Source organism: Canis lupus, chromosome 9 (genome assembly GCF_003254725.2).
Source record: "Canis lupus dingo isolate Sandy chromosome 9, ASM325472v2, whole genome shotgun sequence".
In the NCBI taxonomy this organism is placed as follows: Eukaryota; Metazoa; Chordata; class Mammalia; order Carnivora; family Canidae; genus Canis; species Canis lupus.
Window position 1 is genome coordinate 26,986,119 of NC_064251.1, and position 22,379 is coordinate 27,008,497.

Sequence of the window (22,379 nt, forward strand, 5' to 3'; positions counted from 1 at the left end):
CCCAGCGGCGCACGCAGCGCTCACCGCTCCTCGCTCTCTCCCCCTCCGCCCTCGCAGACTCTGCGCGACCCCCTTTCTCTCCCTTCGCCCCCATCCACTTCCCCCTCACGCTTCTCCCCCTACCCCTCCCCCCGTCACGCGCCCCCCCTCCCCCAACGGCTCCTCTCCCCCCTCCCCCCGGTACCCGCTCCAGGCCCGGCTCACCTGCGCGGCCACCCCCGTCCCGGCGCTGGTGCGGCTGCTGCAGCTGGAAGGGGACCGTGGCCCTGAGCGGCTGCAGCCCAGCCCGGGGGGAGCCGGCGGGGGCTGGGGGAGAGCAGCCCCGCCGGAGCCCCCCGGCCCCTCCGCGCCCCGGCCCCCAGGGACCTCCGCCTCTGCCGCCCGCTGCGGCCCCCGCCATCGCCCGCCCGACCGCCTGCCCGCCTCGGCCCCACAGCGAGCCCCACACAGCCCCCCAACCCCCGCTGCGGCTGCTTATCTGCTCTGCGGGGCGGAGACCGGCCCCCTCAGCCCAGAACTCTCATTGGCCTAGAGAGCCCCAGACCCCTCCCCCCAACCAATCCGTGGCTTGTTCTTCCCATTCCAGAGGATGATTGGTCGAGATGCCTAGCGATCCAACCCAAGACTCCGCCCCCATCCCGCCCCCTCCCGCTTTCCTCCGTCCGAGGGGCCGCTGATTGGTCTGCCCGGAAGGGGGCTGGTTCTTCGGTGCCGCCAATGAGAAGACCCAGAAAAGGGGAGCGTCACACCCAGTCCCAGGTAGTATGCAAATACACTGTCACGTGACGTCAGGCTAAGCGGGGGTGGGGCCGGGAGTAAGATGGAATCAAGCACTAGTGAAATCATTGTGGGGGGTAGGGAGGAGTATCAAACTTTCAATAGTTGAACCCGGCGAGCACCGAGAAAGCGATAACTTCATAAAGCATTACTTTTGGTTTAACCTAAAAATATTAGTTGTGAATCTTCATAGGATCTCAGTGCTGTTTGCAAGCTCCAAAGTTAAGATTCTATAAATTAATGCAAAGTTTGCATATATTTGCATGCGATTTGCATTATATTCGTGCACTTAATGGCTACAGTGCCTCATGTGACACCCACATTTGTCTTTCTCCACGTTTCCAAGTCCCTAGCTGGTGTGGGTCCAACCCCCCCCCCCGCCAAAAAAAAAAACCACCCAGCTGCTAGCCTGTAAATTATATTGAGACTGAAAAGGAGCAGGGAATTTCCCTTCAGAGCCGTCCATTCCAAGTCTAGCTCAGCAGAGTGGAAGGAACAAAGTGACTGAGAAACTTGCCCAAATTTGTACAGTAATTCCATGAGCAAATCCTGGTCTTCCCAATGCAATGTTCTCTGACCTACAAGTCAAAATGAGATGAGATGGTCCCCAAAGAAAATACATGTAATTGTAAAAATCACATGCTAACATTAGGGAAGGAAAACAGCATTTAAGTTACTATTAAAAACTATTACTCTTCAAAAGAAAAAAAATATTACTTGGTATTTATTAACCATTTTGTTCTATATAAGGAAAAAGCAGAAGGCAATCAACCCTGGATTGTCTGCGATAAGGGACCATACAAATAATTGGATAATTCCCTCCAGATTTATATTTAGCTTTGAATTCTATTTTTGATCTTGCTTCAGATTTATCTTTCTATTTCTGTTTTTGCCCACTTTAATGTTAAAATGAAGGTATTCCCTGAAGCCATACTAGCTAATCAGAGAAAAGGAGGCAATCTGGGAGCATCCTCCAAGGCTAAGAGAGGTCATTCTGTGATTACGTATTGAAAGCAGATAATACCCAAAGTGGAAATTCAAGAGTTGGTTGAATATTAAAATCACCCTACATATACAGAACAAATTGAGGCAATGGAACATCCTAAAGAATGGTTTTCTTTGCAAAGAGTGTGTGTACTCTAGCATATTTGAGGGATTTAGGTCAAGATCTAACATTTGAGGGGGGCCTGGGTGGCTCAGTTGGTTAAGTGTCTGCCTTCCACTCAGGTCATGATGCCAGGGTCCTGGGATCCTGCTCAGTGGGAAGACTGCTTCTCCCTCTCCCTCTGCCACTCCTCCTGCTTGTGCGTTCGTGCTCTCTCTGTCAGATAAATAAATAAAATCTTCTAAAAAGAAAAAAGATCTGACATTTGAAATATTTTTTATTGGCTGGGAAATGCTATATTCTTTTTTCATGAAGAGGACAACTTTACCACAGGCAGACAGGGATGAACAAAAACTGATGAACTGATAAGAAGTCAAGAGTCTTGGGGCAGCTGGGTGGCTCATTTGGTTGAGGGTCTGCCTTAGGCTCAGGGCATGATCCTGGGGTCCTGGGATCAAGCCCTGAGTCGGGCTTCCTGCTCAGCAGAGAGCCCACTTCTCCCTCTCCCTCTCTCTTTGCTCATGCTCTCTCTCTCAAATAAATAAATAACATCTTAAAAAAAAAAAAAAGTCAAGAGTCTTTACAAACTTAGTTTCTTAAAACAAAAAATCTTGCAATTTATAATGTTCCTCAAGTCCAATTAGTTCAAAGTCTGCATATACTTTTTTTTTTAATTCTCATGACAATCTGGAAGAAGAAAACCATAGATTTTTGTTATAGAGCAAGTAGAAAAACTGAGACCCAAAAAGGTGAGTCTTTTTGATTTCTAGCTCAGATCTCTATCAGATCTTACTGGACCGCCCTGCCCCACCTCTCCATTAATAAAATCGGTAATGGTAGCAGCTAACATTCATTGAGTTTCTTTCTCTATGCCAACTACATGTTAAGTACTGTGTATACATTCATTCATTTAATGCTCATGACCACATCTATGAGATGGGTATTATTCCACTTTAATGAGGTATCAGAAAGAAATAGCATGCCCAAGATTATTCAGGCAGCCTGACACCAGACCGGAACTCCTATTTTTATAAAACTTTGTTATGAACACAGATATTACTATTTATATTTTACATAAACAGTCTCCAAAGATGCAAATTCAGCTGACATTAAAATTAACACTTGCCTAGAACTTTATAGCTTCACATACATCATCTCACTTAATTTTCACAATAGGCATGTAAAATAAAAACAAAAAACAAAAAAGCCCACAGACTTATTGTCCCTATTTTATAGAAGGCTAAGTGTTAGGTGACTTGCTCCAAATCATCCATTCAGTAAATGGCAGACCCAGGACTTACATCTGAGGTCTTTTGACTCCAAATTCAAGTACTTTCCTAACCAACACTCAGCTTCTAGACCATTGGCCTACCTGAAAGCCAAAAAATGACTAGTTGATCTCTTGAAATCTGTTCTTTCCTGACAACATATTCCATTTTACGACCCCTTACCATGTAAATTCTCAGGCATTCTTAGGAGGTGATGGATAATTTTTATTTGTTAAGCTATACAGTGTGTGTGAGAGGTAAAAGCCCTGGAATAAGGAATCTTAAAATACTTTGGGCAGGTGGCTTCCTTTCTCTATGCAAGGACCACTTCCACTAACCTCACAGAGTTATTCTAAAGATAAAATGGCATAGTATTAGACAGATGCAGTCTTCCTTGGAGAGAAAGGTAATGTGGGTAGTCTCAAGGACATGGTGTTTAAATTTTGTTCAAAAGTCAAGGTGCCAGGAATTGAGGACCTGGACAGTGGAAGAAGAGCCAGTGGAGGTGGCACAGCTGAAGAATTGGATCTTCTGAGTCCAGAGAGTCATGGTTCTTCCTGATAAGTTGTTGGCAGAAGACACTCGAGTTGACCTAGCTGGAAGAGTAAGAAGGCAAGCATGCATAGGAGATCCCTGTCTTCTCCTTACACAGGTATCATGCCCACGCAGCTGTCTCTTATTCCCTTCTCTATCACTGATAGCTTCTCTTGGTGTGGGCTTGATGGCAGGGATGAAGACCTCATCTGAAGATAAACCCTTGTCTTTTTCCTCCACTGAAAGAAACCATGGCTTTGGGGGGAGGCTGTGTGCTGCTAAGGGAGATGCCTTGCTTACAAAGCATCGTATAGCTTGCAAAAACAAACAAACAAGAACCCTTTTGTTACTGGCCCCCCCTCCCCCATCATCTTTAGCAACATGATTGTCAATAATTAATTCATTCAGGGGATGCCTGGGTGGCTCAGTTGGTTAAGCATCTGCCTTCAGCTCAGGTCCTAGGATGGAGTCCCGCATTGGGTTCCTTGCTCAGTGGGGAGCCTGCTTCTCCCTCTGCCTGCTGCTCCCCCCTGCTTGTGTTCTCTCTCTCTCTGACAAATAAATAAAATCTTTAAAAAAAAATTCACTCAACACAAATCTATTCAGATGATGACTGTGTACCAGGCACAGAGCTAGACACTAAGGAATGACAATAATGTTCAGAGACATGCTCCCTATCCTGGAATTCACAACCCAGCAGGCCTAGAAACCTGTATGCAGAAATGGTACTGGGCTAAATGCAATTCTGACTGAGACATGACGTGGTTCCTGCTTTCAAAGAGTTTGGATCAGAAGCAAAAGTGGAGGATTACATACACAACGTATGTCAAGAAATTGTTTGTCAGCTATAGGAGAATCAGTTGCCTCAGAGGGTTCAAACAGCAGGTGCTCGGTTCCTTGATCCCAGCCTTCTTCAGGAACATCCACAGTTGTCACAAAAAAATGAGGATGCAAAGAATTGGAGTAATTTTTCCTATAGGAGTGAGTCAGAGGTACAGCCACTCCCCACGTAGTCCCTCTAAAGTCTGGGGTCTTAAAAGTTGCAAGGGTCTGAGGGAGTACTGCCAACGAAAGGCTACAGGGCAATCTGGCAGGTCAGAGGATCAACAGGGAAGTCTAACCCTGCTGGCTACTGAATTAGGAGAAGGCTGGGGTCCTCATAGCCAAGAGAAGCATTCTAGCTCTGAAGGTGCTGTCTGGTCCTACTTTCAGGGCACCTTGACCCTCACCCTATGCACTTCTGCCACAATTACCAACAAGCATGGGAATTCCAGATCACCATTTTTACCCTCCAAACCCTGATACTCAGTCACAATTATTAAGAGCATGGAGAGCTCTTGATATTCCTTGGTACCTGGCGAACTACCTCTGAACTTCCAGGTGAATTTCCAAGTGCTCATGTCTTTGGCCCTCTGGTTCAAAATAATAAAAGAGAAAATAAGATGACACAGACACACAGTGTTTCTTTTCGACCTACCTCCTTTCCTCAGCCTCTGTCTGAAATGTCAGGCCTGGCTCCTCAGGGAATGAGATCCTGAGGAAATGGGGTCAGAACTGAAGGGAGCAGAGCAGCCGGAGAGGGATTGGGAAGGAGGGTTGAAGGAATGAATGAGGTTATGGGAACAGAGTAGGGAGGGGTCCCCGCCCTCAACACTTCTCCCATTCTGGTGGCCTCTCTCTCTCTCCATCCTTTCCCTCTGACTCCCAAGGTAACTAGATGGCCTGGATTTCGACCTTCGGTGCTGCATCTGACACATTTCATCCCCTGCTGCAGCCAACCACTTCCCGTCTTCTGGCTTACTTGTGTCACGGGCTTCTTTTCCTTCTTTCAGACCAGATGATGTTCACTCCTTCACTCTTTGTTTCCTCTCAGTGGGAATCAAACTTTGCTGTGAAATTGCAGCCCTTTTTTTTTTTAATTTTTATTTATTTATGATAGTCACACAGAGAGAGAGAGAGAGAGAGAGAGGCAGAGACATAGGCAGAGGGAGAAGCAGGCTCCATGCACCGGTAGCCCGACGTGGGATTCAACCTCGGGTCTCCAGGATTGCGCCCTGGGCCAAAGGCAGGCGCCAAACCGCTGCGCCACCCAGGGATCCCTTGCAGCCCTTTTAAAATGACGATTCCTTGTCCTTAACAATAGAGGATATGGCAGAAATTTTAAAACAGGTGAAGGGTAAATGTAGAATCAGAGGCATCAAAATATCGGAATACCAGTTCTGGTGGCACCCTGAAAAAAAAAAAAGCAGGGTTTTTTGTTTTTTGTTTTTAAGAATTGAGAAGGTATGTGGGTGGCTCAGTCAGTTAAGTGTCTGGCTTTGGCTGGGGTTGTGATCTCGGGGTCCTGGGATCAAGCCCCAAGTCCAGCTCCTTGCTCAGCAAGGAGTCTGCTTCTCCATCTCCCTCTGCCCTTCCCCTCCCTCCTTATGTGCGCGCTCTCTCTCGCTCTCTCTCTCAAATAAATAAAATCTTTAAAAAAAATTGAGAGAGATGTTAGAGAATCCACCTGATCAGCCCTCTGATTTTAGAGATGGGGAAATAGATGCCCAAACAAGGGAAAGGCTGATCAGAGGCTACTCAGAAAATCAGAGATAGGGTAGAAGTCCAGGGCTCCTGCATTCTGTTCAGTGTTGCCTCAAAACATAAATAACTTCCAAAATAATGTAGATGGATACTATTCAGCAATGAAAAAGGAACAACTATTGCTATGTGCTATAGCATGCATGGACCTCAAATACATGATGCTAAGTGAAAGGAGCCAGATGCAAAAGACCACATATGACAGGATTCCGTTTATATGAAATGTCTAGTAAAGGCAAATTCATAGAGACAGCAGATCAGTGGTTGCCTAGGGCTGGGAAGGACAGCAAGGATTATCTGAAAATAGGCACAGTAAAACTGTGTGGGGTGACAGAAATGACCTACAACTGGAATGTGGTGATGGTTGCACAACTCTAGAAATTTATGAAAAATCACACAACTATACATGTGTTATAAGTGAATTTCGTGGTAATTTATACTTCAATCAAGCTGTTTCCCCTAAAAAGGAATTAGGTATGTTTATGAACAAGGGATCTCGGATGTGGGGCAAGCCCTTCTAATCTTTTAAGGGAATGTCTCTGGAAACAAATAGAGCTACCCCTATCTCCCTAAAATGTCACTGTGAGAGACAAAAGATTTGGCTCTTTGGCCTCTGGAATACCCAGGCTGGCATTTTTCATTTGTTACAGAAGTCCTCCTTTCTAAAAGAGAGAAGTTGCCTAAGGAGAACAGGTGTGTCTCGGTCATCACTCTCATTACTACACAGAGCGCTGTGACCAGCACCCAGGCGGTGACTCACAAAAATGAACGCTACTTCTGCCATGTGGTCATGGGTGCCTTGGGGTACCATTAGGTTTCTAGAGCAGTGCTTTGGTGGGAAGTTTGCATCTCCCCACACCCAGGCCTTCTCAAAGATCAGAGTCTTCGGAGAACACAGGTTAGGTTATGCACACTCCCAGACTACAGAGTCTCAGCTCCCTTTATTTTTTTTAAATATTTGTATTTGAGGGGGGCTGCCTGGGCGGCTCAATCAGTTGAGCATCTGACTCTTGGATTTGGCTCCGGTCATGGTCTCAGGGTCAGGAGATCGAGCCTCACGTCAGGCTCCACGCTCAGTATAGAGTGTGTTGGAGATTCTCCCTTTCATGCCCTCTTTGCTCCTTACTCCAGCTTGAGCTCTCTCTCCCTCTCTCTAAAATAAATATTTCTGTATTTAAAGATCTGTATTTTTAAAATTTGCCTCTATATCCAGCGCAAGGCTCAAAGTCACAGCTCTGAGATTAAGAATCACATCTTCCACCTACTGACCCAGCCGGGCACCCCTCAGCCTTCTTGACTTCCCACTTCCCTTCCTGTTTACCTTCTTTAAATTGGCCTCAAAAATACAATTACCTGGGAGCAAATAAGCTACAACATCCTAAATATTCTCCCTCTAATTCTACATCCAGTCCCTCTCCCTTCCCCTCACACCAAGGCACCTAGTCAGGCATCACGTATCATGAGATCCAATGCAAAAAGATTCTAAATGTAACAGAAGGAAGGAGTGATTGGAAAGTTAGTCTGTAGTCTGATTTCCTTTAGACCCAGGGCATGGGCTCCAGAGCTTATTTTCAGAGCTCAAACTACTATCTCAAAAGAGCTTTTGTAATAGATAACCACAAAATATCACCACAGATTCTTCCTCACTTTTGTTCTCTGGGCCTTGGTATATGAGATCTGTGCCCGGCCTCCACTCTCCCCTCGTCGACTCCCTCTTCTTCACCATCTGCTTCAACTTCCAGTGAGACCTCACTTCCTCCAAACATTCCTCAACTGTCCTGGTCAGGCACTACTGATTCCTTCAGGACTTAGGTGTTTGGCTTGCAGCTCATTACTTTTTTTTTTTTTTAAAGGTTTTTTTTTTTTTAATTTATTTATTCATAGAGACACAGCAAGAGAGAGAGGCAGAGACAGGCAGAGGGAGAAGCAGGCACCATGCAGGGAGCCCGATGTGGGACTCGATCCCGGGTCTCCAGGATCACGCCCTCGGCTGCAGGCGGCGCTAAACCACTGCACCACTGGGGCTGCCCTGCAGCTCATTACTTTGTGCTAGCTTATGGATAGCTTTCTCACTTCTCCTAAGTCATTTTTAAAAAGATTTTATTTATTCATGAGAGACACAGAGAGAGGTGGAGACATAGGCAGAGGGAGAAGCAGGCTACCTGCAGGGACTTGATCCTAGGACCCCGGTATTATGCCCTGAGCCAAAGGCAGATGTCATGAGCCACCCAGGTACTCTTCCTAAGTCATTTTATGTATGTTTGTCCCTTCTCCTCTGAGCAAAGGGAACCATTTGCTCTCCTTTTGTGTGTGTGTGTGTGTGTGTGTGTGTGTGTGTGTGTGTTTTAAATTCATTCGAGAAAGAGAAAGAGTAGGAGGGGGCAGGAGAGAAAACCTGAAGCAGACTCCATGCTGAGCGCAAGCCCAATGTGGGGCTTGATCCACAACCGTGAGATCATTACCTGAGCCAGAACCAAGAGTCGGTCACTTAACCGACTGAGCCACCCAGGAGCCTCTTGCTCTCTATTTCTTGCCTGCACTAATGTGAGCCACTGCCTCAGGCAGGGGTGAGTCGGTGCTGGTTATTTAAGTTATTGACTGGTTCCCCAGCTGACCACTCTTGAATGTTTCTTTTTTTTTCTCTTGAATGTTTCTGATCACTCTTGGAAGTTGAGGCTAAAAGTCCTGCAGACTGAAAAGAGGGGAGGTTCCAGATTTTGTGAAGCCTAATGCTTATCACTTAGGGGTTCCTCTTTAAGTTAAAGAGTAGAGAAATTATAGAATTAGGTACAAGGCCCTGAAGGGTTCTGTGCAAGTGAAGGGCTCAGACTCTTAAAGTTTCATTTGCTTCACAGTAAACCTGTTTCTGACTGAAACAACGAAGTCCAGTTATATCCTGTCCAACTCTTCAGCCCTGACTGAATTAGGTGTCTATTCCTGGTTTTTCCTGTGGATATCCTGTACCCAACACATCTATTCCACAAGATGGCTCTGGCTCAACAAAATGGCTTTGGCAACTAAGTCTATCTAATGAAAAATTCCCATAGGGCTGGAATGACATTCCTCCCATTTAGTAACTTCAGGGCACTGACAACCATTCTCCTTTTGGAGCAGGTGGTTGCTCCTACTGTGCATCATGGAGGGTGAGGAGCTTGTGCTCAATTCTGAAAGGCCCTGATGGCTCAAAGACTCGAGGAGTTGTGTGGTTGTACGGCGGAAAGGCCTGGAATGTTCCAGTACATTCCACCAGTGGCTTTTGTGACCCCTGCTTCCAATCAACTTGGGCAAAGGCCTGGTAGTCTACAAAGTAGTAGCCTGTATTCTGCTGGGGTAGGAAGCAGTTTGGCCTTGCTTCTTCCATGCCATTCTGATAATATCACACAAGTTGGCACCTTCCTTAGAAGTCCCACCCGGAAGCTCTATCCAATTCTTTGACCTCCTGGGTGTTTGCCCAGAACGTCAACCGAGGGTTTAGACAAAAGCCCTGTCAATTTCTCTGCCCTATCCACTCATCTCTGAGTTCTTCCCAAGACAGATCAGAAATTCTGGGACCCTTGAACCAGTAGTGGGCCTGCATTCCTCAAAATGCCCAAGAAGTCTGCACTACCTAGGGAGGCAGTAACACGTGGACCTCAGGAAGGAAGTAATATAATCAGGATGCTAAAGGCCATGTGCTCCTGCTACACAGCATTAGGAGAAAACATCCATTTACTGATGCTTACTACAGGCTGTGCAGTGTTTGCACACATAATCTCATTTAATCCTCATAGTTATTATATCCTACATAGTACATATAATTATTCCCATTTCACAGGTGAGAAAACTGAGGATCAGAGAAGTCAGGAAATGAGTTGAAGATTATAGAGCTAGAAGTGAGAGGTCCACCTATACACCATGTGTATAACCACCATTGGGGGGCGGTTACTACCCCTTATCCAGAGGTCTAGGTTAGAGTTAGAAATACAGACCAGATCACTCATGCCACTCATCAGACTACCCACTCCCCTGCCTCCTTGCCACCTCCCCAGCCCTAAACTCTCTAGAATTCTGACTTTGTTTATATTGCAGAAAGCAGTGCTCAGAAATTATGGAGGTGAGTCTGGCAGGTTCCAGCTGTTCCTGGTGTGGGAGTTGAACATTTTCTGGAACTTCTCCTCAGCAAAGGCATATCTTTCCTTCAATGGACTAGCCTAGGATCAAATCCATTTGCTCCCTCCAAGCTTTCCAGCTTGGGGGAGGAGAGTAAAATTGGGAAGCTGGGGGATTTCCATTGGGAGAAATGAGAAAAAATGAAAGGAGGTAGAAGGGTGGTGCCGTTCTCTAAGCAAGGCCGCCAGAGCTCTGGAGCTGAGACTCAAGAAGAAATTTCTGTATTGTGGCAGGTAAAGTGAGAAAGCTCTTCGTGGAGTCAAAAGAAAGGTGACAAGAGGAGTCCCTAGGGAAGACTTGGCAGAGGAGGAGGTAAGAATTGATCCAGGACTGAAAGTGTATTTTAATTCTGAAACCACTGTAATCACAAAAGGACTAACCCCTTGACTCTATCTCCCCACTTCTGGGGCAGGGCAGCCAAATTAGGTACACTCTTGCTGGACTGTGCTCTCCATGGCCAGAAAACACTGGCTGCACCTCTTGCCCAGCCTGTCCCAGCACACGGCAGGGAAGAGTGCCCGACCACTGTGTTTGGCTGATAAATGATGAGCACCCCTGTTGACCATTCTCTTTTCTCTCTCTGAGTGTGCTGCAAAAATCTGCTTCGCAGGGAGCCCTGGAGAGGGGTGGGGTAAAAAGGGTCCTCCAGACAGTATTTAATACTCCCGTGATTTATAGCCTGCTGGAAGCGGAGGGGGGAAGCCAGAGAGGGGAAGCCCCTGGGACTAGTTTCCATGACGCATCAGAACACCACTGACAAGAGTCAAAGTATTTTCTTGATGCCTGTGCCTTCAGTTTCAAGATACAGCCCTCACCCCTCCTGGGGCCCAAGACTCGGGTACCATCTAAGACGGGACCCGTGGAACTGGCTGGAATGAGACTAATGGACATACATCCAAATCTGCAGCCTTTTCTGTAAGCCTTATGCTGTCTGGCCAGGGAAGAAATCAGTGAGGTCGAGCAGCTCAATAGCTGTTTTGGGAGGATTTATTTTTTTAATGTACAAGAATTCTTTTGAACCCTCCATGGCTCCAAGAAAAACTATTTGAAATGTCCCTGCTTAAGGGGCCAGGGGGTTAAGTGCCAGGGATGGAAGGCTAAAAGCCAGAGATGCTGGTTGCAGGGATTCTTGGGATAGGGGCTAATGGCCTCCCCGCTGTGGGCTCAGGAATACCAGGCCTAGGCTTTGGTTGCCCTGAGAGATGCAGCCATTTTTACTTCTGATTGGAGGGCACCACCTTCTGGGATTTTCCCTTCTCTGGTGAAAAACCAGAGTAGAATATGCCCCTGGGATCAATAGGGCATGTGCCCAACAGTCTGGGGGGCATTGTCAGAGGTAACAACGTGAGGTAGGGTGAGACCGGGGCTTTATATAGTGTACAGTTTGGTCCTGGCTGGTGGGAAGAAGATGCATTTCATGAGAACCCGGGTAATTGCCCTTCATAAGTGTGATCTCAAAAGGTCAAGGGATGAGCCTTGAATAGCCCTAATGTCCCTGAAACAGTCTATTGTATGGGTATTGTCTATACATGTAAAAGAACCCTGCTTGACCCTCTTCGTAGTTTTCTCTTTTTTCTGGCCTCTGTGGTTTCCCAAGCGAGTAACTGCACACAACCTTATCCCCAGACCCAAGTCGATACCTTTAAGCTTTAACAACAAAAGAGTTCCCCATGCATTTCTTGAGCTCCTACCACGTGCCAGGCATTACACTAGGTGCTAGGGATATAGAGCCGAATAACACATGCAGGTCACTTCTCTGCAGAGCCCATGGTCTGGTTTTCAAAAGATTTTCCTTTGTGCTTTGGGATTTGGTCATCAAATGGTCATCAAATGGGCATGTAACCCCTTTACATTGTCATATGCAGGGCTCAGATCCTCAGCTACCATCTTTCCACAGTCTTTTCAAGTGGTAAGCCCCACTTTTCCTTTGGTTAATAATTTACGTGACTTTCTCTGGACTCTGATAGGTTTTCCCTGGGGAGCTGAGTGACTGGAATTAGGCACTATATTTTGTATATGAATGTTATATGCGTGTGTGTACTACGGGATGCCTGGGTGGCTTAGTGGTTGAGTGTCTGCCTTTGGCTCAGGGTGTGATCCTGGGGACTGGGGATAGAGTCCTGCATCAGGCTCCCTGAGGGAGCCTGCTTCTTCCTTTGTCTGTGTCACCGCCTCTCTCTCTGTGTCCCTCATGAATAAATAAAATCTTTAAAAAAATAAAAATAAAAAAGGGTAACACTATGTTTTCTTCATTATCTGTTGGCCAGCTTTCAAATGTCCAATAGTCACTGAGTGCCTCCTGGGCACCATGCACTATGCTAGGTACTGGGGATGCAATAGCAAAGCGAAATGGAACCTGCCCTCATGGAACCTGTGGTCTGGGGTATGTGTTAGAGGATGGAAGATAAAGAATCTAAATGTCACATAAATAAAGATATAACTACAAACCGAGACGAGAGCTATGAAGAAACATACAGGATGCCTAAGGGTATAGAAATGGAGGCCTGGATCTAGTCTGGAAGCTTTAGGAGAGAGTTCCATGAGGAAGTGACATTTGACCTGAGATCTAAGGGATTCATGGAAACAGGTGAAGGGTATGAGGAAGAACCCTGTAGGCAGAGTAAAGTGCAAAGGTCCTGAGGCAGAAGGAACCAGTGCACTCCAGAATTGTAGGGAGGCCAATGAGGTTACAACACAGAGAATGAGGTTGTGTGGGATGGGCTGGAATATTAAACAGAAGACAGGCCATGCAGGATACTAGAGGTCAGGTAAGGATTCCAGTCTTTATTTTCCTGAAGCACATGAAACAAAAATCTACAGAAGAGTTAACAATGGCTCTTTTTCTCAGATTACTAATGCCACTTATACTTGTCTTGAAGGAGAACAGTAATGATGGCCTGAACTGCTAGCAACTTTCCCAGTGTCCTGGCATGGTGTGGCCATATTTGCCTGGCACTGGGGAGTCCCAGGACTGATAAGCCAGCCCCAGCCTGGCAGCCATCAGGCAAGGGATGGCCTCTGCTAATGTGGACAGAGGAGCAGGGGTGGAGGTTGGGTGGAGTGTTTTGCCTGAGGTATCAGCTCCGCAGTGACATTTGGAACACCCCCAAGACTATGGCTCTTGTTTCTAGATAACTCTATCATGTATGCCCCCCATTTAAATGGCCTGCTCACCCTGCCACCCTTCCTGTATACAGCTGGTCTCCCCACCCAATCTGGGGAAGGCTTCTGGGTAAGAACCCTTGATTGCCTAGAACCTGGGGTTTTGACCTGCTTGTTCACGCCTCATTACTGTCTGGAATCACATATATTTACATATCCTTGATAGTTTTCCACTCTTATTACTGGAAGTCATGGGAGAAGACACAATGGATGGACTTAGCCTTTCTCAAGGCCTCTCCTTCTTTCTTGTCCTATATTTGGAGAATGTGGTTTGGTGTAGTGACATCTACTGGCAAAGCGAGGCAGGTAAGCAAATGACCAGATGCCCACTTATCCTCAAGTAATTTCTAGACTAGTAAAAAAATCATCCTAAGCCCCTGATATTGGTTACAGCAAGACTAAGAAGCCCATGGTTGTGGGTTTGGACCACGTCGGTGCTGGTTAGCCTTAAATAGAGAAATGTTTTCTCTGGTTGCAGCTTGCATCCCTAACTTTGGCCAGTTGATTCACATTTGGGTACAGTTAGTCACTAGGGAGGCTGGGTAAGCATGTGTAAATGACTCACAGGGACCCATTTCTAGCCCCCATTCCTGGGAAAGCATCTCCCAACAAAATAAAATGACCCACAGTTTACAAATGGCAAAATTCAGGGTCATTTTTTCATCGTCCTAAAGTTTAACTGGTTTGGGAAATTTTTTTTCCCTGGGACTTGGTTTCTCCTAGGTCACTGGGAAAGTACTGTCTGCAGAGAGAACCATCTTCAAGGTTTCTGTAGTAGGCAAGAGTGACCACAGTTTTTAAAGTGGCCCCTCTCCTCTTGTTTAGGTAAAACAGAGCCTACCTCATCACTGCTTTCATGCCTGTCACCTCTACGGTCTGCTCATGGGGTATTCTCTCTCAATAGCGAGCATGCTTGACTAGTTTACCCCCTAGAGGTCACTGGGAAGCCAGAGCAAAACAGTGAGGAGAAAATAGTAGGGCAAGAATTATGAAGCAAATGTTCTCTTTTCTTAATAACAATGACTCCATAACTGAATATGGCTCACACAGAGTATCTATCTATCTATCTATCTATCTATCTATCTATGTATCTATCATCATCTATCTATTCCTGATTCAGACTTAAAAAGAAAATCATCAGGACCCCAGTAGAGAAATGAATAACAAGTAGGATTTTATGGAAGAGGAAACAGAACTAGTAAAGAAACACATGGCAGACTGAAGTAAGTCCTAACCAGAAATCAAATCCAAAGCACACTGGAGGCACAGTTTTAATTTTGACTAAAATTGCAAGATCATTTTTAAGATTTTTATTTTTTTTAAATGTTTTATTTATTTACTCATGAGAGACACGCAGAGAGAGGCAGAGACATAGGAAGAAGGAGGAGAAGCAGGCTCCCTGGGGGGAGCCTGATGCAGGACTCATCCAGGGACCCAGGGATCATGACCTGAGCTGAAGGTGGATGCTCAACCACTGAGCCACCCAGCGTCCCAAGATTTTTAAGTAATCTCTACACCCAAGGTGGGGCTCTACCTCACAACTGCAAGATCAGAGTTGCATGCTCTAGGGACTGAGCCAGCCAGGCACCCCAAACTGCAAGATCTTATTAAGCAGTAACACTCACTTCTGGGAACGGTGTCTTAAAATTGGCACCCTCACATGGTGATGGTGACGCTATACATATAGGGGCAGCCTGGGTGGCTCAGTGGTTTAGCGTCGCCTTCAGCCCAGGGCCTGATCCTGGAGACCCAGGATTGAGTCCCACATCAGGTTCCCTGGATGGAGCCTGCTTCTCCCTCTGCCTGTATCTCTGCTCTCTCTCTCTCTCTCATGAATAGATAAATAAAATATTAAAAAAAAAAGACCCTCAACAATCCCACATAGAGAATGAGCACATTATGTCATGGTACCACAAGGCTGTCACATAATGATTATAATTACAATTGTGAAGACCATAGAGAAACACGGCACATGTTGAGAATATGTAAAAAGTATGGAATTTTATGTAAACAATAGGTGCATCTATACAAAAACACGCACAGTAATAAAAGTGTTCATGTGGTAAAAAATTGGAAGGTATTTGGCAAAAAAAAAAAAAAGTAGCTTTGTGGCAGCAGTGAGATTAAGGATGCCTTATTTTCTCAAAACTTATTTAGCATTGGGGTGCCTGGGTGGCTCAGTCAGTTGGGTGTCTGCCTTCAGCTCAGGGTCCTAGGATCTAGCCCCTCATCTGTTGGGCTCCCTGCTCAGTGGCAAGTCTGCTTTTTCCTCTCCCTCTGCCCCTCCCTCCTCTCACGCTCTCTCCCCACACTCAAAAATAAATAAATAAAATCTTAAAAAAAAAAAAAAACCGCCTTATTTAGTGTAATTCTCCTGGGTGAATAATGTTTGAAAAGGTAGAAGGGATTGAGACAGGTAAAAGTCATACTCTTCCAGCTCCCTCTATATACTTGTCCTACATCCTCTGCTCTAGGAGGGGAAGGACCAGGTCTGCTTATCCACTGTGTACACTCAGCTCCCAGCCCCATCCTAGCACTTATCAGATGCTCAGTAAATATTTGTTGAACAGATACATGAAAATGCCTGCCATCCAAAAAGTCTCAACCTGGGATCACTGGGCACATTGCATCTTGGGGAATGAAGAAGAATTTGGTTTTGCTCACATAAAAGAAGGAAGGCAGGGCGCCTGCCTGGCTCAGTCAGCAGAGTAAGCACCTCTTGATCTCGGAGTCATGGGTTCAAGCCCCTCGTTGGGTGTAAAGCTTACTTAAAAAAAAAAAAAGTAGGCCCATCCATAATGACAATTCCCTGGTCTTCTTGATAAGTGAATTTGGTCTTGGAGAACCCAGGGAGAGACAGTCTGTTAAAGCAAACCCAATTACCACCCAGGAACATATGTTGCCCTGAGGCCTCTGCTGCCATAACAACACTGTGTAACTATAACTACAGCCCTGGAGGGCTTTGGCCCTGTCAAATATGGAAAAGGATGTCTTCATCACATGCAGCCTTTGTGCGCAGATTGACTTCCCTGGGGAGCTTAGATGAGGGAAGGGAGGTAGATAAGTGGAGGAAGGAGGGAGAAAAGTGCAAGAGTGGGAGAACTGCTATTGAATTAGGATTAGGGTGTTTTTTTTTTTTTTTTTTTAGCAATTTTTAAAATGTGGTTATTTGACTGTTTAGTTTTGGTGGTTATTTATAACCCCAGCTGCAGAGGCGGGGAGCTGTGCCTGAGCCTGCTGGGATCTGTCCAAAATGTTCCCCCACGGTGGGGATGGGGGTGGGTGGTAGATAAGGGTGATACAAGAACCAAATTCACAAGTGGCCAAGAAGGTAAGAGAAGTTCCAGGCCACCTCTAACCCTAGAATTTGAAAGAAGTGGCCCTTAGTGATTCCATGTTTGAGACAGCTGTAAATGAAAAGATTTTTAATATGAATTATGGTCACACTGGCAACCTCTGAGGTTCTCCCAAAGAGACAGAGATGAGGCCAACACTTCTACTACAAAGTCATGAGATTGGCCTGGCTACACTAGCCACTCAAAGGGTCAAGGCATGCTTCTCCATCTTATAGGATAGTTGTCTTCACACAGAGGAAGCTACTGTCTCTAATCCCTCCTAGGCACATCCCTAGTCAAAAACAGGCTTAGTGGAGAGAGGGTGGCTGGTTCTGAGCAAGTCTTTCCTAACTGAGCCAATACTTGGCAGTAGCCACTGCATTTACTGAGCCCTTTGAGATGTCAGGCAGTAAGGAAGAAGCTGGAGGCAGTGTAGCCAGCCAGGCAAGGCTCCCAACCTCCAGGAGCTCCCAGACCTTTGAGGCAAACAGCAAACAACTACACTTTGCATTAGAAATATGGCACCTATCATTTCACTGGCAATGGGAGCATTTGAAAGGAAATTGAGGAATCTTAGGGAGCTTACAAGCAAGACTGAGCAGACAAGATACAGATCCAAGAAAGAAAATGATAGGCCCCACAACCCCTGCCCTGTTCAGTTCCTCGACTCTGGGTAAGTTTATTTGTTATAGCAGGATTCTCACTGGTCTTCCTGCCACTCTGATTAGTCTCTGTTCTGGCTTCCAGAAAGAGATCTCTAAGGAGCAAGTGTGATCATGGGACTCCTCTGCTTAAAGTCCTTCAGAGATTCCCCATCACCTCCAGTCCAGGATCCTCATCAGGGTGTTGCCAAAACTACTCTTGCCTCTTCACCATGCAGTTCAAAACCTCCATGGATGACGCTGTTCCATACTTCTGTGCCTTTGTACATGCTGTTCCCTTTGCCCCTCTTCTCCTTGTCTGCTGGCAAACGAATCTGTCCTATAAAACTCCACTCTTATTTCACCTATTCTAGAAATCCTTTCCTTTACCCTCCAGACAAAACGCTCTACTTCCTCCTCTGTACCACTTCTGACCCTTGCTCATCCTTCTATTTTTCCATTAATACTCTACAGTGTTTGGGGACCAGGAGATTACTGGCTTGGGGAAACATGGTGTTTTGCCCATATTGGTGTGACTCAAAACCTGGGACAGAATTCCTGGGTAATCATTCTGTGTTTCTTGACCTGACTTGAGGGTTAAAGGGATAAAAGCAACAATCATTAGACCTTGTAAAGATATATTCACAAACATTAGCATGTTAGCCATGACTAGGATGACGGGAATTATAAATATCATTAACAGCAGCCAATTACTGAGCACTTACTGCGGCAGGAACTGTGCTAGCGCTTTACGACAATTGTCTCCTTTGATCCTGACAACAACTTTGTGGGGTGGCTAGTAGTGTGTTTCCATTTCACAGATAGGAAAACTGAGGCACAAATTCAAAAACCTAAGAGCAATGCAGACAGGAAGAAGTAGTAGAGCTGTTCCAAATCTGACATTGGGGCCCTGTACTTGGGTACTGGTAAAGCTATGAATAAAATAAACAGGAGTTCCTATTACATGTTTGGAAAGGAAAAAGTGGAACAGAACATCGACCAAATTCTTCCTTCCTTCCTTCCTTCCTTCCTTCCTTCCTTCCTTCCTTCCTTCCTTCCTTCCTTCCTTTCTTTCGATTTACCTGTTACCTATCTATTTCAGATAGGGGTGGTGGTGGAGAGCGGCAGAGGGGGAGAATCTTCCGACTCCCTGATGAGCTTGGAGATTGAGGTGGTAGGCTCTATCCCATGGCCCATGAGATCACAACCTGAGCTGAAACAAAGAGTTGGATGCTTAACTGCCTGAGCCACCCAGGTGCCCAAATCTCCAGGCAGGAGACTTCACAAAAGCCTTTGTGAAAGTGTAAAGGCAGAAGAAACAGCGGAGCTGCCTGTGTTAAGTCTGGTGGATGAGGATGGGCTAGGGGCAACTAGTCAAGAAACTCTGAAGCCAACATCAGTTCTTGCTTCAAGAGCTAATTGTACCATGATGTTTTAAAATGACCCTCAAAGTAAAGATTATATTTGATTCAGAAAAAGAAAGGAAGGGGAAAAAAAGCTTTTAGGGTTGCCTCTTACTCATTCTAAATACACCTAGCTGTTCCACTTTCATCTTAAGTACACATTTCCCTTATGACCATCTTTCTATCCTATTGATGTTAGTTTTTTTTTTCATCTTTCTTCCAGAGTGCACAGTTTCCAAGGACAAGAACCACGTCTAAATGAAACTATAAATTATTTAGTGTCAGCTGCAGTGTTTGAGAATCCAGTGTAAGCTATTAACGTTGAACATTTGTAATGTTGGTATTCGTATGATGAACAGTTAAGTCAGGATAGGATCTTATTCTAAAATACTAATTTCCAGGGAGGGATATCTCACCGTCTTTGAGTGCTATCCATTCAGAGACTTGTGAGGGCAGTAAACGTTCTGATTGACTAGCAAGCATTTACTGTGGGTAGAGTGCGGTCTGGGCACACTATTAAGGACGATACCCCCAAGCCGAGATATGCTCTTAGCACCAGAGCATCCAAGACGGACCTCAAGAGCACACGAGGAAGTGCAAAGTAACAGTAATAGTGGGAAATTAAATGCAGAAGGGATAGGAGAGGAAGAAACGTGAAGCCCTTGTCCAACATGTTCTTATGTAGGTTATTCAGAAGTATTTATACCAAACACCAAAAGCTAAATCCTAAATGCTGAAAGCTGCTGCCCGTGTTACCACCGGCCCAGAATATTCCCGACGACAGTGCTGGCATTGAACTCTTCAGAATCCTCTGTTTTTCTCATCAGTTAGATGGTTTACCTTCTGCTGCTTTGTTATCTAGCTCGGGGCGGGGGGGGGCGTCTCAGGTGAAACTGGGGTCCAGGATTCTAACAAATGACTGAGCACGCCTGGCTTCCACCCGGTTGCTTTCCGCAGGCTTTGCTCCTCTCAAAGCATTTTAAGCCGCGAGGTTAAATCCTCAACGTCTGCTCTCCACTTCCCAGCTTATTAAAATGGCTCTTCTTGCCTTCTATCCCTGACCAACTTTTCCCCCCTTTCAAAACTGACCCTTTGATTATCAGCATTATTACTACTTAAATAGCCATGCTTTTTTTTTTTTTTTAAACTCTAGCTTCACTAAAAATATTCCTTCCTCTTCTTCGCTCCCTCAACTCTTGGCGCAAGCACCTAGATCTCCAGGGCTCACTTGGGCTAAACGGGGTTCACCGCTCCTCTGACTCTGGTACCTCACCGGCCCCCGCCCCGCCCCCGCCCCACCCCCACCCACGGCTCTCACACCCGCACAGAACCGGGGAAGGAGCTGGGCGCTCACCCTAGAGCGAAACTGGGAACTCTTTGGAGCTACCGCTGCTGGAGAATGGTTTTGCCTCCTTCCGCGACGTGAAGGACTTGCTGCTCTCTACGGGCAAGGACAATGTCTCCTCTACCAGACAACAAACTTCCTGAGGATGGACGCTACCCTTCTTAGTTCCTTTTACACGCCCCCATTCCCATCACGTTGAGACACAGGATGGCTTTTGAAATACAATTTCTTGGGCAAAATATCCCTTCCCAACTTTGAGTTTATACGATAAACAGGAATGCCCTTTAGCCAATTAGGCAACGAAGGGGTTAAACTTCAGCCACCTGATGGATTCTGGGGGTTTCCTTCCTCGACTTCAGAAATTAAAACGACCGGGAAGGGAAATTTTGCCCAAGGTAAAGATGAGAACCGTTAGCTTCTACCGTCAGGCTTCAGCCCCAAACAAGAATGGCTGCCCACGTCCGCAAAATGTACCAAACCCCCTAACTAAAAATGGCTGGCCTGGATTTCTACCACTGGGCTACCTCTCTGCCCAACTCCAAAATGGCGCTCACTAGCCTCAGCAAGAGGAGCGAACCTCCCAGCACCCTCTCCGGCCCGCAGCGTCAGGTGACGCGAGCCCCAGCCGGAAGTGAAGGAAAAAGCGCCTCAGCCCGCGGCGCCTGCGCAGAAGGGTCTAGACGCTGTGAAGCAGGAGGCACTTGGGATCGTCCGCAGGATTGGGACTGCTACAGAGGCCGCCACGGAGCCCGCCGGAGCCACCGTTCCTGCTGCTGCTGCCGCCGCTGCCCGAATCGGAACTGTCGGGCCGCAGCCGCCGGCAATGCCGCGAAGGAAGGTGAGGGGAACAGGACAGAAGGGATGGCGGGTGTCTGAGGATAGTCGATTGAGCAACGTGACGCAGTTAGCCACGCCTCACAGTGGTTGGGTTCCAACTTCCCGCTTCCCCGAACCTAGCTCAGCAAGCCTCCCTCCTGTCCATACCCAACAGAAAAATGTGGGCCCGATCCTGGCCTCGGCCTGTGCTTGCAACTATTCCCGCCCTCTGCTTGCCTGGCTCGGAGGCGTTCTTCTCGGTAATTGGTCGCTGAAACGCCTAGCAGCATATTGATTGGCTGGTGGCACCGCCCATTTGGGTCCAACGGTCACCTCCCCGCGTGCGGGGGCGGTGTCGGGGCCCGGCCCTGCCGCGCTCCCACTGGCTGTGGAGAACGATCCCTCCTCTCATGATTGGCTTGGCTTGGCAGTCTGTCCCGTGGGGGCGCGGTGTAGCAGTAGCGCCATTGGGTGGCGCGAATCCCCGCCCTTCCGGCCGCTGATGCTGATAGGTGCATAGGCGGCGTTTTGGAGCATCCTTCCTTTCCAGGCGGGGGGCACAACAAAGCAGAGGACTGGGTGGTAGGGAACCAGCGCCCACTCCCGGGGGATCCCACTCAGGCCTGTTGCGTCTGAGCCCGTAATTTTTCCCTATTGGCCCAATTGGACAGCGGCCAGAAAATGCCGTTTGTAAAGCAAAAACTTTCTCGAGTTAGATGGGATGTCTGAGGTCACCTAGGGACACCCCCATCCCTTTTCTTTGCAGCTGTACAAACAGGCCTGATGGGAGTGCCCCCAAGCCACTCCCATTAGGCAGTAGCCGACGGAGCCAGGACTACAGAACAAATCTAATTCAGTTCAACACATGTTTATTGACTACTTGCTACTGTGCTAGTTGCTGGGGATTCACGAATTAATTAGACATGATCCCTGGCTTAAGGAGATCACAGTCTGATGGGGAAAACGGACATAAAAAACTGTAGAAGGAGCTAGTAAATTCTCTACTTGGGGGTATATGGTATATACTAAGTGTTGTGGGAGGGAAGTGAGGTAGCAATTAAGTATGCTTTGGAGTAAGATGGGAAGTAGATGGTGGAAGCCAGAGAGAAGAGCTGAATTCCAGGGTCAAACCAGGAGGGAATGGTCAGGGATCGAACTATCTAGGTAATTGGACTAGATGACCTATAAGATTCCTCCCTTCATCTTAGGGATTTTCTGTGACTCTGGAGCCTCTGCTTCTTTCTGGGCAGGTTACCCTTGATAT

General features: G+C 46.7%; 2 protein-coding genes and 1 long non-coding RNA gene across 9 annotated transcripts in view; 1 reads left to right on the forward strand and 2 right to left on the reverse strand.

Annotated features, from left to right (window-relative positions):
• The window catches only part of FAM117A (family with sequence similarity 117 member A), a 42,869-nt gene extending 42,454 nt beyond the window's left edge, over positions 1–415 (reverse strand). For both annotated transcript variants that reach the window (XM_025440530.3, XM_049114063.1), the window contains exon 1: positions 205–415. In XM_025440530.3, coding sequence (XP_025296315.1) covers positions 205–400 — 196 coding nt within the window. In that variant the 5' untranslated portion in view covers positions 401–415. The remainder of the gene's footprint in view (positions 1–204) is intronic.
• A 1,755-nt stretch (positions 416–2,170) lies between these two features.
• LOC112655412 (uncharacterized) lies at positions 2,171–20,848 on the reverse strand. 3 transcript variants are annotated; one of them, XR_004818380.2, is made up of 4 exons: positions 20,309–20,835; positions 5,486–5,914; positions 5,162–5,238; positions 2,171–3,746 (listed from the first exon to the last, which is right to left on the reverse strand). It is a non-coding gene; the product is annotated as an uncharacterized LOC112655412 (long non-coding RNA). The 3 variants fall into 3 exon arrangements; XR_003133654.3 differs by having other exon boundaries at positions 5,162–5,218; positions 20,309–20,834; XR_003133653.3 differs by having other exon boundaries at positions 5,162–5,914; positions 20,309–20,848.
• Positions 20,843–22,379, forward strand: part of KAT7 (lysine acetyltransferase 7) — a 33,567-nt gene continuing 32,030 nt past the window's right edge. For 2 of the 4 annotated variants that reach the window (XM_025440526.2, XM_025440527.2), the window contains exon 1: positions 20,843–21,137. In XM_025440526.2, coding sequence (XP_025296311.1) covers positions 20,843–21,137 — 295 coding nt within the window. The remainder of the gene's footprint in view (positions 21,138–22,379) is intronic. The other 2 variants (XM_025440529.3, XM_025440528.3) reach the window with 2 other exon arrangements.